A 13,767-nucleotide genomic window follows, 5' to 3' on the forward strand; every position below is an offset into this window, starting at 1 on the left:
TCATGCAGTACTTGTTTCTTAACAAAACTTGTATGACACACATGAACAAATATTAAACACCGCACAAGCCTTAAAAAATGCAAATCTATGAAATGTTCACAAGATGTTTATCAAAAAGACAGAAGGCTAACATACTTAACAGGTAAGTAAAACTGACATATGTTGCTATTAAGCTAACAGGCCTATTTTGTACAAGGCAGCAATTTCAAATTCTTTTTTGTTCTTTTTCTGATCGAAAATGTAAACTGCCATAATTAACAAAAGATCGCTCATGCAGGCAGTGTTCATTTTAATTACAGGGCAAAATAAAAACTGTGGTTGAGAGAGAGAGAATAAACTGATGTGATTAAAACATCTGATGTGATTAAAGGCAAAGCTGTGTCACAGTGGGTGTGTTAGCTACTGCACAAATGCAAAGAAACTATGTAATGTATAAGTATGGTGCATGTGGCAGGGAGAAGGGTTTCTGAGTATACCATAAGATTGGAATTGTTTGATGTTAGTGAGGTAGCAACTTTATAAACATTATACATTTAGTGACCTCAAAATGTAATTTATTTTACAATGTAGTGGCTCTAAATTTCCTATTTTACAGGCCTGACCTATATAAGAGGCAGCAAGGTGGCACATTGCTTAGTTGACTCACAGCCTATTTACTATCTGTGGAGTTTGTACATCCTCCCTGTGTTCTTCAGTTTTCCTCCTCCTTCCAAATACACACATTTTTTCTAAATTGGCCCATTGTAAGTAGGTGACGGAGTGTATGTGCGTTCCCTGCAATGGACTGACACACCATCCAGTTTGCTTCCTGCCTTGTGCGTTATTCTGCAGGGACAGGTTTTGGCACCCTGAATGTAAACCTAATTTAGGCATGTTTAATAATGGAAAATTTAATGGATGAAATATCATTAGACTTATAAGCAGAAATGCTATTTAATCAGTATGTAAAAACATCTATGAAGTCTAGAAAATGTTTAAAAATTTCAGACGTTTGCAATAAATTACACATTCTGAACATTCTCAAAAATTAGGATTCATATGCCTTAAGAATAAGATACCTAAATACTTCAATCTTGAAATATATTTTCCAAACTTTTTTTCTGTAATTTATATCAGTCAATAAACTAATTCAGTATACTTTTAGTAAGCCTTGTCTCTTTAGATACAATAAAGCCTGTTTTGTAGAAAAATACAGCACTTTCTTGTAACACAATAGGAATTGCATTAGTTTATATGTGGCACGACAGAAGAAAGATGCACTGTGTTGTTACAAGGGAATGAAAGCCTGGAGCAGCAGGGAGAAAACATGTTAAGATCGTTGCATAAGGGGGCCCACAGGAAATGAACTCTCCATCCTGCAGTTAAATCTGACCTCTTGGCTCCTGATCAAATAGTATTCTATCCGAATACCATAGAGTCTCTGTTTAACCAACAAGCAAAGCCTGGCTCGCTTTAGGACACGGGGCATTACTGTGAAGGCCTGGAAAGCTGGATGCAGGAATTGCACAACTGACAGAGCTTCAGAGGCACAGGAGAAACAAAACAAAAAACAAACTTTTTAATTTGAAGAAATACATCTTCTCTTAGTCAGAAAATGACAATAAATGTACTGTTTGCGTTTAAATGTTTAAATTTCCTTGTGCTGGAAAAGGAAAAAAACTTGAATAAGCTTTGTTTCTATTTATAGTTTGCTAAGGGCTGGATTTAGGAATTGTAAAACTGCACAGCTACATTTTTATGCAGTAGAGGAAACCTGGAATATTTAATGGATTCATCAGTGCCTTTACTAAGGAATGGTTGCTTTTAACTTAGTCTTTTGATGACCCATATATAATTGAGCAAGAACTGAATCGTCTTTGGGGAGCATCAACTTTTTCTGAGACCCTTCTGAAGCGGACATATGGATTAAGATTTGAATGCAGGCATTTGTAATATTAGTTTCTCTGCTTCTCTTAGATTTTACAGACATATTGAATACTTGGAACTGAAAGTTATTAGTCCAGGTCTGCAATGTGGACTTTACATAAATTTTCATGTGGAGACGGTCATATTGCATATTTTTTTATAGTATCATTTGTGTGCAGTATCTCATCTGATCCATGAGGATGCATCGCTTTGATAAACTGAAGAAATCCATCCCTTTCCTTGCACATTTCCATGCTTACAAAGTAAGTAGTGCTGTGCAAGTTGTGTTAATCTGGAAATTAGTTCCTTGCAGGTCATTCCGCTTTTTCCTGTCAAAGAAAGTGCTCGGTGTTACATGAACTGCCATTAGTGAAAAAAATATACAAAAGCATTTACACTATCTGAAGAAAAATGTAAGAAATTAATAGAAGATACTTTGAACTTAAGTTATCAAGAATGGTTTTGCATGAAATACTTTCTTTTCAGGCAGTGAGCATTTTTATATGCATTGGGCATGTTTCTACTTTTTTGGAGTTGAAGCTAATCCTACTGCATCACAAAAGGTATGTGTATGTACTTTGATCCACACCCACCCTGAATAAATCTGATAGTTCTGCACACATATGGTCTCTGCACTTTTCAGGATTGAACCGGAGATGATAAAGGAAGTTGCATTAAATTTTGCTGATTTACAGAGATGTTCTGAATATTTTAACATGTGAAAAGTCAACACTCTGATTCATGTAATGCAAAATAGCTGTTCAGATCCTACATTTTGATATTTAGTATTTGTTTGTTTGTAACAATTGTGCATTTTACCTGTATCAATGGCATGTCCCTAGAGTGAACAAACTTTGCCATGTTAATTGTAAGGCAATGAAGGAAAAGGATAAGAATCCTTCAATGAAATGATTGGATTTTGGTTGGAAAATGAGAAAAAGATGGGTTTGTACAATGGCTGGACAAAATGCTACTCTGGATGCATGATATGCCCATCTTTAACTGCCGACCTTGGCTGCAGCTGATAAGTAACCTGCCTATTAAAGCACATAATAAAATGACATTCCTTTAATCTATAAGAAGTGGAAAAATAAGTTACTGACAGTGCTAGGGTGAAATTTTGCACATTTTATTTCCATCTTAGATGAAGCAAGTTCAACCAAGGTTAATATCATTAATGAAAACCATAAATGAAATGACTAAAATAGTTTTGTTTATACATATAAAACTATAAGTTGAGTGAAAAGAAAAACACTAAAATGAAATTAAATTTGCATACTCAACTTCTAACTAAAATAAAATGGGTAGTAATTTTCTTTCTTTCATAAATTAATTGCTGTTTGCTGACTGTTCAATGTTTGTTTTTTGTTTTTTTTTTCTTCTTTCCTGAGGGTGTGTGTGTGGATACATGCAATTTTTTAACATCAACATTTTGAATGAATGCACAAAAAGTGTTTCAGAAAATCAACTCCCTGATCCCAAACATCCTCATTCTTGTCAGATTTACAAAGGAGGGAATGATATAATGTCTCCTTTCCCAGAAATCCATTATTAAAACTTAGGCTATCTTGAAACCCTAATTGGAATTCTTTGAAAATTGATATTAAAACAACCCGCTTAGTTTGACTTATTAACTTTATTTGTGCACAAGTACCTTTGATTTTTGAAACTAATTAAAGCTCAGTGATCAAGTATTTTAACAAATCTTGATTTCTGAGCTCAAGCTATTGAATCAGAAGAATTTTAACAAAATTGGTTTACTATCAAGCTAATTAAACTTTTAACAAATAGAAATTTTTGGCGAAAAAAACAAACGTTTTAACTTGCAGGTTGTATGTGAAGCATAGTTGGTTTGAAGACAGCATACAGTTGTGCATGAAAGTTTGTGAACCCTTTAGAATTTTCTATATTTCTGCATAAATATGACCTAAAATATCATCAGATTTTTACTTAAGTCCTAAAAGTAGATAAAGAGAAACCAGTTAATCAAATGAGACAAAAATATTATACTTGGTCATTTATTTATTTAGGAAAATGATCGAATATTACATTATTGTGAGTGGCAAAAGTATGTGAACTTTTGCTTTCAGTATCTGGTGTGACCCCCCTTTGCAGCAATAACTGCAACTAAACGTTTCTGGTAACTTTTGATCATTCCTGCACACCGGCTTGGAGGAACTTTAGCCTACTTCAACTGTGGGATGTTGGTGGGTTTCCTCACATTAACTGCTCACTTCAGGTCCTTCCACAACATTTCGATTGGATTAAGGTCAGGACTTTGACTTGGCCATTCCAAAATAATAACTTTATTCTTCTTTATCCATTCTTTGGTAGAATGACTTGTGTGCTTAGGGTCGTTGTCTTGCTGCATGACCCACCTTCTCTTGAGATTCAGTTCATGGACAGATGTCATGACATTTTCCTTTAGAATTTTTTGATATAATTCAGAATGAAGGCAAGCTGATAATGATGATACTACCACCACCATATTTCACAGATGGGATAAGGTTCTTATGCTGGAATGCAGTGTTTTCCTTTCCCCAAACATAATGCTTTTCATTTAAACCAAAAAGTTCTATTTTGGTCTCCTCCGTCCACAAAACATTCTTTCATTAGCCTTCTGGTTTGTCCACATGATCTTTAGTAAACTGCAGACGAGCAGCAATTTTTTTTTGGGAGAACAGTGGCTTTCTCCTTGCAACCCTGCCATGCACACCATTGTTGTTCAGTGTTCTCCTGATGATGGACTTATGAACATGAACATTAGCCAATGTGAGAGAGGCCTTCAGTTGCTTAGAAGTTACCCTGGGGTCCCTTCTGACCTTGCCAACTATTACACGCCTTGCTCTCGGAGTGATCTTTGTTGGTCAACCACTCCTGGGCAGGGGAACATTGGTCTTGAATTTCCTCCATTTGTGTACAATCTGTCTTGACTTTGATAGATCCCTGTTCTTTAAATAACACAGGGTGCCCACTCACACCTGATTGTCATCCCATTGATTGAAAACACCTGACTCTAATTTCACCTTCAAACTAACTGCTAATCCTAGAGGTTCACATACTGTTGCCACTCACAAACATGTGGCATGTGATAATTTTCCTCAATAAATAAATGACCAAGTATAATATTTTTGTTTCATTTCATTAACTGGTTTCTCTTTATCTACTTTTAGGACTTGAGTGAAAATCTGATGATTTAGGTCATATTCAAATATAGAAAATTCTAAAGGGTTCACAAAAATTTCAAGCACAACTGTAGAAGGAAATGCTGCTGTCTGTTAAATGTGCCAGTACAAATTTACACACTTGTTTATTAGCAAGTTCGTACACCATTACCTGTGAAGTTCGATAGATTAAGATATGGCGATAACTCTGTAATACCAAGCTTCTTCAACGTCAGATTCCGTTTACAGTAAGCCTAAACATTTTATCTTTGTTCTGTGTTGCTAATTGAAAGTAGTCTCTTTTTTTTTTTTTTTTAGGAGTCAAAAAACTTTTGGAAGAAAAACAAACCCTTAATCACCAATCAACTTTTTTCTTGTATTTTTTTCCCTTTTCTTTTTAGTCTGGATTTGATGTTCTGCCTTGTGCCTGATGCTTAGGTTAGGCTGTCAGTCGATTAGGTAAATTTCATCATGAACAGATAGATACATGGAAAAACATTTTTGGTTTAAAAAGAAATGTTTATTGTCAAGAGTTATTTCTGCAAGTCAAGAATGTGATGAGGATAGGCATCCTTGTTTTAGACTCCAGTGCCATCACAGAGCTCTGGTTTGTAGCAATTTTAAATCCATTTTGAATGATTTTAATAATGTGTTGTGTACTTTTGCTTGTAGAAAGTTGCAGTTGTTTCCACATTTTTAACTTAGTCTTGAGCAACATAAAGTATACATTCTGTTTATTCAACCTCATGAATGAATGAATTACTTATACCTGATTTATGTTGTGATATTTTATAAATACTGATATAAAAGCTCAGAAATTCTGAAAAATTGTTTTAAATTTGAAAACTTGGAAAAGTGGCCAGGAAATATGATGACACAGTGATTAATTTTGCTAACTTCGAAGCACTGTAGGAAGCAAGGTGATTTCAAGACAGATAAGTTTGTAAAAGTTACATCGACTAGTCTTGATTACAAAAGTTATTGTTGTTTTTCTGAAGTGAACATTTTCTTTTCAATACTTTGCCTTTCTGTGATTATTTAGGTTGGGGGAGAACTCAATAATTTTATATACACAAATGATAATAAATGGAACTGTAGTGTTTTAAGTGAAGGATGTTTTTAGGGTGAACCATAGTCTGCAGCAATCATATGTCAGTTTCTTCTATTGCAGCCAGTGTGAACAAATGCTTATCAAAAACATTTTGCACTTAGGATTTTCAACTTCTACATATCATAGGCTTTTTTGTTGGATTATACTTTCACCAGTAAAACATGTGGACCTCTGGTCACATACATTTCTTCATTGTAGGGTTTTTTTGTTTTCCTCTCCTCTATGTCAGCTGGTCAAACTGTTTTATTTGCTTTTGTATCTTTCCATTAACTAATAACATCAGACTGTTTCTACTTAGTGTGTTGCCATGTATATATGCCTAGGTAAATGTAGATATATACTGTATATACTGTCACTTGATCAGCTTCCTTTTGTTGTTTTATACCACTGTTTAAACCAACAAATAGTAATTTTTTCCTTGACTCCATTTGGTATTCGCTGAAATTCTATTTTCCCCCGTGCTTTTGCCATTGCCTTTTCACAGATTGCTGAGCTTAAGGGCTATTTATATTGATTTGCATATTCAAAGAGGCATAAGTTTGGGAGGAGTTGGGGAGTGGTAGCCGGCGCGTGCACATGTGTTACTTTTCACGCTGACCAGGATTTATGTAGCGGAAGAACGCGGAAGTTGACGAACGCACAGATTTATGTATCTGGATTGTTTTTGTGTGTACGAATATTTTCGCTTTTGTCTGTACGCCATGTTTTAGTGTGAATTCTACGCACAGCGTTATGCATGATGCCCCTGGTAAATAAAAAAAAAAAAAGGCTAAAAAAAAAATAGTCACTGGGTCAAACGAGCTGAGCACAACTCCTTCCTAGTCTCCCCAGCTCACCCATTACTTCCTCATCTGGAGGAGAGTTCAGCCGCCACGGCCCTTCTATCTCGACCCTCATCTTAGCTGCCTCCGTTGGTATCTGCCAGACTGTCCCTTGGATCCCTGAAGAGGATGCCACCTTGATTGCTCCTGTTCCAATGCACAATCAGTGGGGGCGATCCTTCTGTAGAGCATCAATCCTTTGCTCCTACTCGGGGCCACTTGGCGTGCTGTCATCTCTCTCTCTAGCCGGCTGGCTTGTTCTCTGTCTCTCTGCCCCAATACTACCCTCTCACTCTACTTGCCTTTCTCTCCGTTTGTGTTTTTTTTCCCTCTATTCTCTCCCTTTTTTCCTCTGTCAGCCCGTACTTATATGGCTCCATGAGCTCAGTGTTTCAGTCAAGCACCACAGGAAGCCAATGTAGCAATTGAGAAAGATTGCACCCTCCCATCCAGGTGTGTCTCACCCCGATTGCTTCAGCAATTCCCTGCAGCTGTGCGAGTGTGCCTACGGAGACTAACACGGCCAACAAATTATTTAATAGAACAGCCATTCTTTCAAAGCTGCGGGCCTGCTATACCACAGCTATATAAATAGTTGTTATTATTACTCTCATCTTTGATCTTGCATTTTGTATCTTGACACTTAGTGCAGCTCTTCATCTTGTCTTCAAGCTCTGTGATTTGGTTGACACTCAGCAGATGTTATTAGTCTGTTTTTTTTCTTTCCACCAAATCACTTCAATTTGTAATCACTTTGCTGTGACAAACCCATGACCGCAGGTCAGTTTGCCCAGGTTTCTAATACCTCAAATTTTTTGAATTTCCAGAATATATTTGGTCATATGCTTTCGATCAAGATCAAAATCAGGGATCTAGCCAGTAGCTTGCAAGTAAATGCATGTCAGACTGCATTAAGCTATATATATATATGAAAACGCCATCAACAGACATTTGGACATAAACCCAGCATATGCAAACTTAATAAGAACATGTTCATAATAAATAAAACTTTACGATCAGTACTCCTCCCAACTCCAACATACACTGACCAAACCCCTGCCCTACCCAAGTTTGCCATATATTGCGTTTGATTCTTGTATGTCTAAGCATTACCCTCTGATGACGGCTCCGGGCAGGGGCTGAAAGCTCAGGAATAAAAACTACTTTATGATACGTGGTTCGTCTCCTCCCTTTGTGGATCTGTAGCTGCAAATATGCAAACCGTATCACAGACCGTCGCTTCCACACACACACACACACACATATATATATATATATATATATATATATATATATATATATATATATATTGTGAACGCTGGCCCCGGCACAGACAGACGGACAACATTGTTTCACCCAACACACTTTATTTACAATATAAAAGTCCAGTGCACACTCACAAAACCCCAGTGCCTTCTGCACTGATTCCCCCAAGTCCAGGGCCCACAGTTCTGTGCCTTGCTTCCTGGCCGCCTCCTGTCCTCGCCTCCAGCTCAGTCCTTCTGCCTCCCGACTTCCACCAATGACTGGAGGGAGGCGGCCCCTTAAATAATGCCCCGGATGAGCCCCAGGTGCTTCCGCCATCTGTTCCTTGGCCACGCCCCAGCGTGGCGGAAGTGTCGGCTGCTTTCCTGGCGGCTCTCCGGGCGCCACCAAAGTCTCCCCGCACTTCCTGGTGTGGCGGAAGTGCCGGGCTCCCGGATAATTAGGCACCGGGGCGCCGCCTGGCGGTGGCCACGGGTCCCTACAGGGCTGGGCTTCAAAGCCCTGTACCCAGGCCCCTGCCTAACCAGGACGGACGCCCCACTCTGTCTGGAGGAGGCACTCGCCTCCTCCGGTCCTCCAAGCGCCCCGCCGGGCTCCAGCCCCAACCGGCAACCGCACGGGACAAACCGGCATCGGGGCGCCGCCTGGCGGTGACCACGGGCCCCTACAGGAAGGACTTCCATGCCCTCAACCCGTGGCCCCCAACAGAACCAGGACGGACGCCCCCTCGCGGTCTGGAGGAGGCACAAGCCCTCCTCACGTCCTCCTGGCCCCGCCGGGCTCCCGCCCCGGCCGGGGCCACAGTGCCCCACCGCTAGCGAGGACACGTGGGTCCGAACGGCACAACCCGAAAGGGCAGCACGTCCCCAGCGAGGGTCCTACTATGTCCCCAGGGTCCAACACGGCACCCTGGGACATCTGTCTTCGGCACCCTCGCCCGGCAAACGTCCCCTGTGGTCTGCGCCGCTCGCCTCGCTGTTCCCCAGCGGGTCACTGTAGGCCTCCCGGCGTGGAGCACTCGCTGAGCTGCCCGCTCCAGGCGGGCAGGTCCCGTCGACGTCGGCCTCAGCGCGCCGGGCTTCGGGCCTGTAAAATAAAGGAAAAGAGGGCCAGAAGCACAGCCAGGACACTCATCCCGAGCGCCCCGTCGGTCTCCGTAGACGACCGTGCTCCTGCCCCCTCCGACAGCCCCCAACTTGCCTGCTGAAGTCCTCCGCCGCAGGTTCCATGCCCGTCCGGCGCCGGCCTCGCACCGCTCGCAGGCAGCTCGCCCATCCGCCCAGGGATCTCCTCTGCCCACACAGAGGACGGCCCTTCTCCGACGCGCCAGCACCCAGCACCGTCCTCTCCTATCGGAGGAACCGGCATTCACCCGCCGGTTCCTCCTTCTTTCTTGGACGCTGGCGGTCTGGGTCTGAGCACAGGAAAGCTCAAATCCAGCCCCGTCTGCATCCAGGCAGAGCGACAGGAGACAGCTGCAGGCTTGGAGCGCAGGGCGCTAGGACCCAGGGCACTCAGCAGCCCCGATCCTACCAGCCCCTGCATATTCGAGCTCCTCGCCGCGCTAGCCGTCTGCACCGCGGCGTCTGCTGTCGGGAGGTTGCTTACTTGGAGCTGATCGTCCGAACGGTCACAGCCATGTTCGCAAACCTCCCCACTTGCTCTACGGAACGGCAACACTCACCACTCCCGCCGTGTTCTGCCTGCCTCTGGTTCCAGCGCCGCGCCGATCCTCCGTCTCACTCGGTGTCTTTCTCGACGCGACCGCCATCTCCATCAGCTGCTCACACTGAGCGGCGAGAACACGTAGCAGCTCCTCTAAGGACGGCTTGGCGGGCGAAGGACTCCTCCGACGCACGCCGAGCCGCTGGTGGAGAGAGAGAGACGCGTCGGTGGGCTTACCTGTCCATCAGCTCCACGCGACGCCTGCCTCCTCTGGGCCACTCCCTCTGGCCCAATCGGGTCTCGGTTTGGCACGAGACTGGCATTCCTTGGGCCCGCCTCTATCCAATCATCGGCGGCACGCAAGACACACCGCCAATCCCGTGCCTGTCAGCGGGCGGGACATCCGGCCCGCGGCCATCTTGCCTTCCCAGCTCCGAGTGCGGAGACGTGCCTCTTCGCTGCGTTGTGGTTGCGGCGATTCCTCGAGCCGCAGCGGCTCCGTTTCCGCAGCCTTCTTCGCTGCCGCCGTCGCCGCGCTGCCGACAGCCCGTGGCCCGGCGTGCTCCTGCCACGACGCGATCCGGTTCGTCCCTCCCTGTAAGGATAGAGGTAAGACCGACCCCGAAGGGCCGATGATTGCAGGGCAGGGCACTTACCTCCCGGATCCCGTCATGCCGAGGCCCTCGCCTCGGTGTGGCCTTCGGTGCTGCCACGCCGGCCTGGCTGGCCGCCCCGACAGCGCGACTGGAGCCCGCTGCGCTCCGGCGATGTCGGGTTCTCCTCCGCACTCGGGGAAAGCCATTCCGCTGTCCGGAGGCGGTTTCTGGGCGAACGCCAGCGCTGTCGGGGCGCCCGCGGCCAGTGTGTGGGGTCCGCTGCTGCGCCGGGCCGTTCACAGAAATTGATTGTTTGAACCCAGGTCCCCGCCTTGAACCAGGCGGAGTATCCTGCCGGCTACGCCACTGTGAACGCTGGCCCCGGCACAGACAGACGGACAACATTGTTTCACCCAACACACTTTATTTACAATATAAAAGTCCAGTGCACACTCACAAAACCCCAGTGCCTTCTGCACTGATTCCCCCAAGTCCAGGGCCCACAGTTCTGTGCCTTGCTTCCTGGCCGCCTCCTGTCCTCGCTCTCCAGCTCAGTCCTTCTGCCTCCCGACTTCCACCAATGACTGGAGGGAGGCGGCCCCTTAAATAATGCCCCGGATGAGCCCCAGGTGCTTCCGCCATCTGTTCCTTGGCCACGCCCCAGCGTGGCGGAAGTGTCGGCTGCTTTCCTGGCGGCTCTCCGGGCGCCACCCAAAGTCTTCCCCCCGGCACTTCCTGGTGTGGCGGAAGTGCCGGGCTCCCGGATAATTAGGCACCGGGCGCCGCCTGGCGGTGGCCACGGGTCCCTACAGGGCTGGGCTTCAAAGCCCTGTACCCGAGGCCCCCTGCCTAACCAGGACGGACGCCCCACTCTGTCTGGAGGAGGCACTCGCCCTCCTCCGGTCCTCCAAGGCGTCCCGCCGGGCTCCAGCCCCAACCGGCAACCGCACGGGACAAACCGGCATCGGGGCGCCGCCTGGCGGTGACCACGGGCCCCTACAGGGAAGGACTTCCATGCCCTCAACCCGTGGCCCCCAACAGAACCAGGACGGGCGCTCGCGGTCTGGAGGAGGCACAAGCCCTCCTCACGCCCTCCTGGCCCCGGCCGGGCTCCGCCCGCCGGGGCCAATATATATATATATATATATATATATATATATATATATATATACACACATACACATACAGTGGACCCTTGACTTACAAACTCAATTAGTTAGTGAGGGCTGGGTATAACTCAAGTTGGTTGTCAGTCAAGACTATTTTTCCCATAAGAAATAATGGAAATACTCATAATGCGCTCCGAACCTCCCACAGCTACACTTACTTAACCTTTTCATAATAAAAAGGGTTGTATAATGTGCATAATTTACCAAAACACCAATAATTTTTCTAATGCACTAACCAAAAAGTTCTAAAAAGTGCCTAGCCTACCAGAAACAACAATTTCATACTGTACTCACCATTTAATTTGACATCTTTGGGCTGCAGAAAGGGAAGAGGAGGAGAATGAAATGGAAGGTGGTTATTGTTTAGAAGGAGCCTCCTTATGCAAATCTTTTCTTTTTAAAATTGTCGAGATGGTGGATTTCGACATGCTGTACATATTAGCGAGATCGGTCACGAACGCCACTCTCATATTTCCGCACAATTTCCTTCTTCGTTTCGATTGTGATCGCTGTTTCTCAAGTTAATAATGACAGTAGTCAAGCACTCAGTTCAAAGCTGGTCGTGTTGTTAACTGCTGTAATAATACACTCCAAAGCAAGCCGGTGCTGACTCAGCCTGATGACATCATCATGTGCTGCGCCAGCCCGCTAGCTAACATCCCTTAACAATCGCTTTCTTTACCTTCGTTACCTTCTCTTCCTTCCTTAGCAATTATGCGTCTTGCTTACCATGGTCTTAGTGAATTATATATAGAGAGAAATTACTGCACTGACCGAAATTACGTCCACAAACACATGTACACATGTATCTGGGTTCCGACTGACGCTTAGGAACGCTTTTGTCTGTTTGTTTACAATCGTACAAGCGGATACATGTGACCGCATTCGGGTCGTAACGCAAGATGTTGGTCGTAAATCAAGTTGTTCGCATGTCAGGCATATATATATTCAAGGCATTCGTAGTCTGAATCACAATCTGACTGTGTGGGTGGTTACCTACCAGGTAACGCTTGCGGTTGGTCAGCAAGTCGGCTAACGTCCGCCACGGTGCCCTCTTTCAGTTGTGAGAAGCAGATCATAGAATGGTTGAAATAGTTTTTACTGTCAAGTAATACAAAGAGTACGCGACACGTGTTTCGCCCTAATTCTGGGCTCATCAGGCGTACACACTCACTGCACTCCCTCTCAGGAATCAAACCTCGGGGGTCAGCGTGGCGGACGTTAGCCGACTTGCTGACCAACCACAAGCGTTACCTGGTAGGTAACCACCTACACAGTCAGATTGTGATTCAGACTACGAATACCTTGAATGTAATTACCCCGATCTACATATTGTCAAATAAACGAACCACACGCCGTGGCGCAACATGAGAGGCTTTGCCTCTGACGCTGACGCCCAAGGTTCGATTCCCGAGAGGGAGTGCATTGAGTGTGTACGCCTGATGAGCCCAGAATTAGGGCGAAACACGTGTCGCGTACTCTGTATTATTTGACAGTAAAAACTATTTCATATATATATACAGTGGGTACGGAAAGTATTCAGACCCTCTTCAATTTTTCACTCTGTTATATTGCAGCCATTTGCTAAAATTATTTCAATTATTTTTTCCCTCATTACTGTACACTCAGCACCCCATATTGACAGACAAAAGAAATAATTTTTGAAATTGTTGCAGATTTATTAAAAAAGAAAAACTGAAATATCACATGGTCCTAAGTATTCAGACACTTTGCTCAGTATTTAGTAGAAGCACCCTTTTGAGCTAATACAGCCATGAGTCTTCTTGGGAAAGTTTTTTCACACCTGGATTTGGGGATCCTCTGCCATTCCTCCTTGCAGATCCTCTCCAGTTCTGTCAGGTTGGATGGTAAATGTTGGTGGACAGCCATTTTTAGGTCTCTCCAGAGATACTCAAATGGGTTTAAGTCAGGGCTCTGGCTGGGCCATTCAAGAACATTAAGAGTTGTTGTGAAGCCACACCTTCGTTATTTTAGCTGTGTGCTTAGGGTCGTTGTCTTGTTGGAAGGTAAACCTTCGGCCCAGTATGAGGTCCTTGGCATTCTGGAGAA

At 44.5% G+C, this 13,767-nt stretch overlaps 1 protein-coding gene across 8 annotated transcripts in view; it reads left to right on the forward strand.

The window, feature by feature from the left end:
- The window catches only part of tnk2b (tyrosine kinase, non-receptor, 2b), a 402,816-nt gene that overhangs the window by 203,934 nt on the left and 185,115 nt on the right, over positions 1-13,767 (forward strand). For 3 of the 8 annotated variants that reach the window (XM_039764469.1, XM_039764484.1, XM_039764483.1), the window contains exon 1: positions 1,475-2,168. The exons of 2 other annotated variants lie outside the window; for them this stretch is intronic. In XM_039764469.1, the coding sequence (XP_039620403.1) occupies positions 2,100-2,168 (69 nt within the window). In that variant the 5' untranslated portion in view covers positions 1,475-2,099. Of the gene's footprint in view, positions 1-1,474; positions 2,169-2,317; positions 2,469-13,767 lie in introns of those variants that run through there. 3 more of the 8 variants (XM_039764486.1, XM_039764487.1, XM_039764476.1) reach the window with 2 other exon arrangements.

Source organism: Polypterus senegalus, chromosome 1 (genome assembly GCF_016835505.1).
Source record: "Polypterus senegalus isolate Bchr_013 chromosome 1, ASM1683550v1, whole genome shotgun sequence".
NCBI lineage: Eukaryota > Metazoa > Chordata > Cladistia > Polypteriformes > Polypteridae > Polypterus > Polypterus senegalus.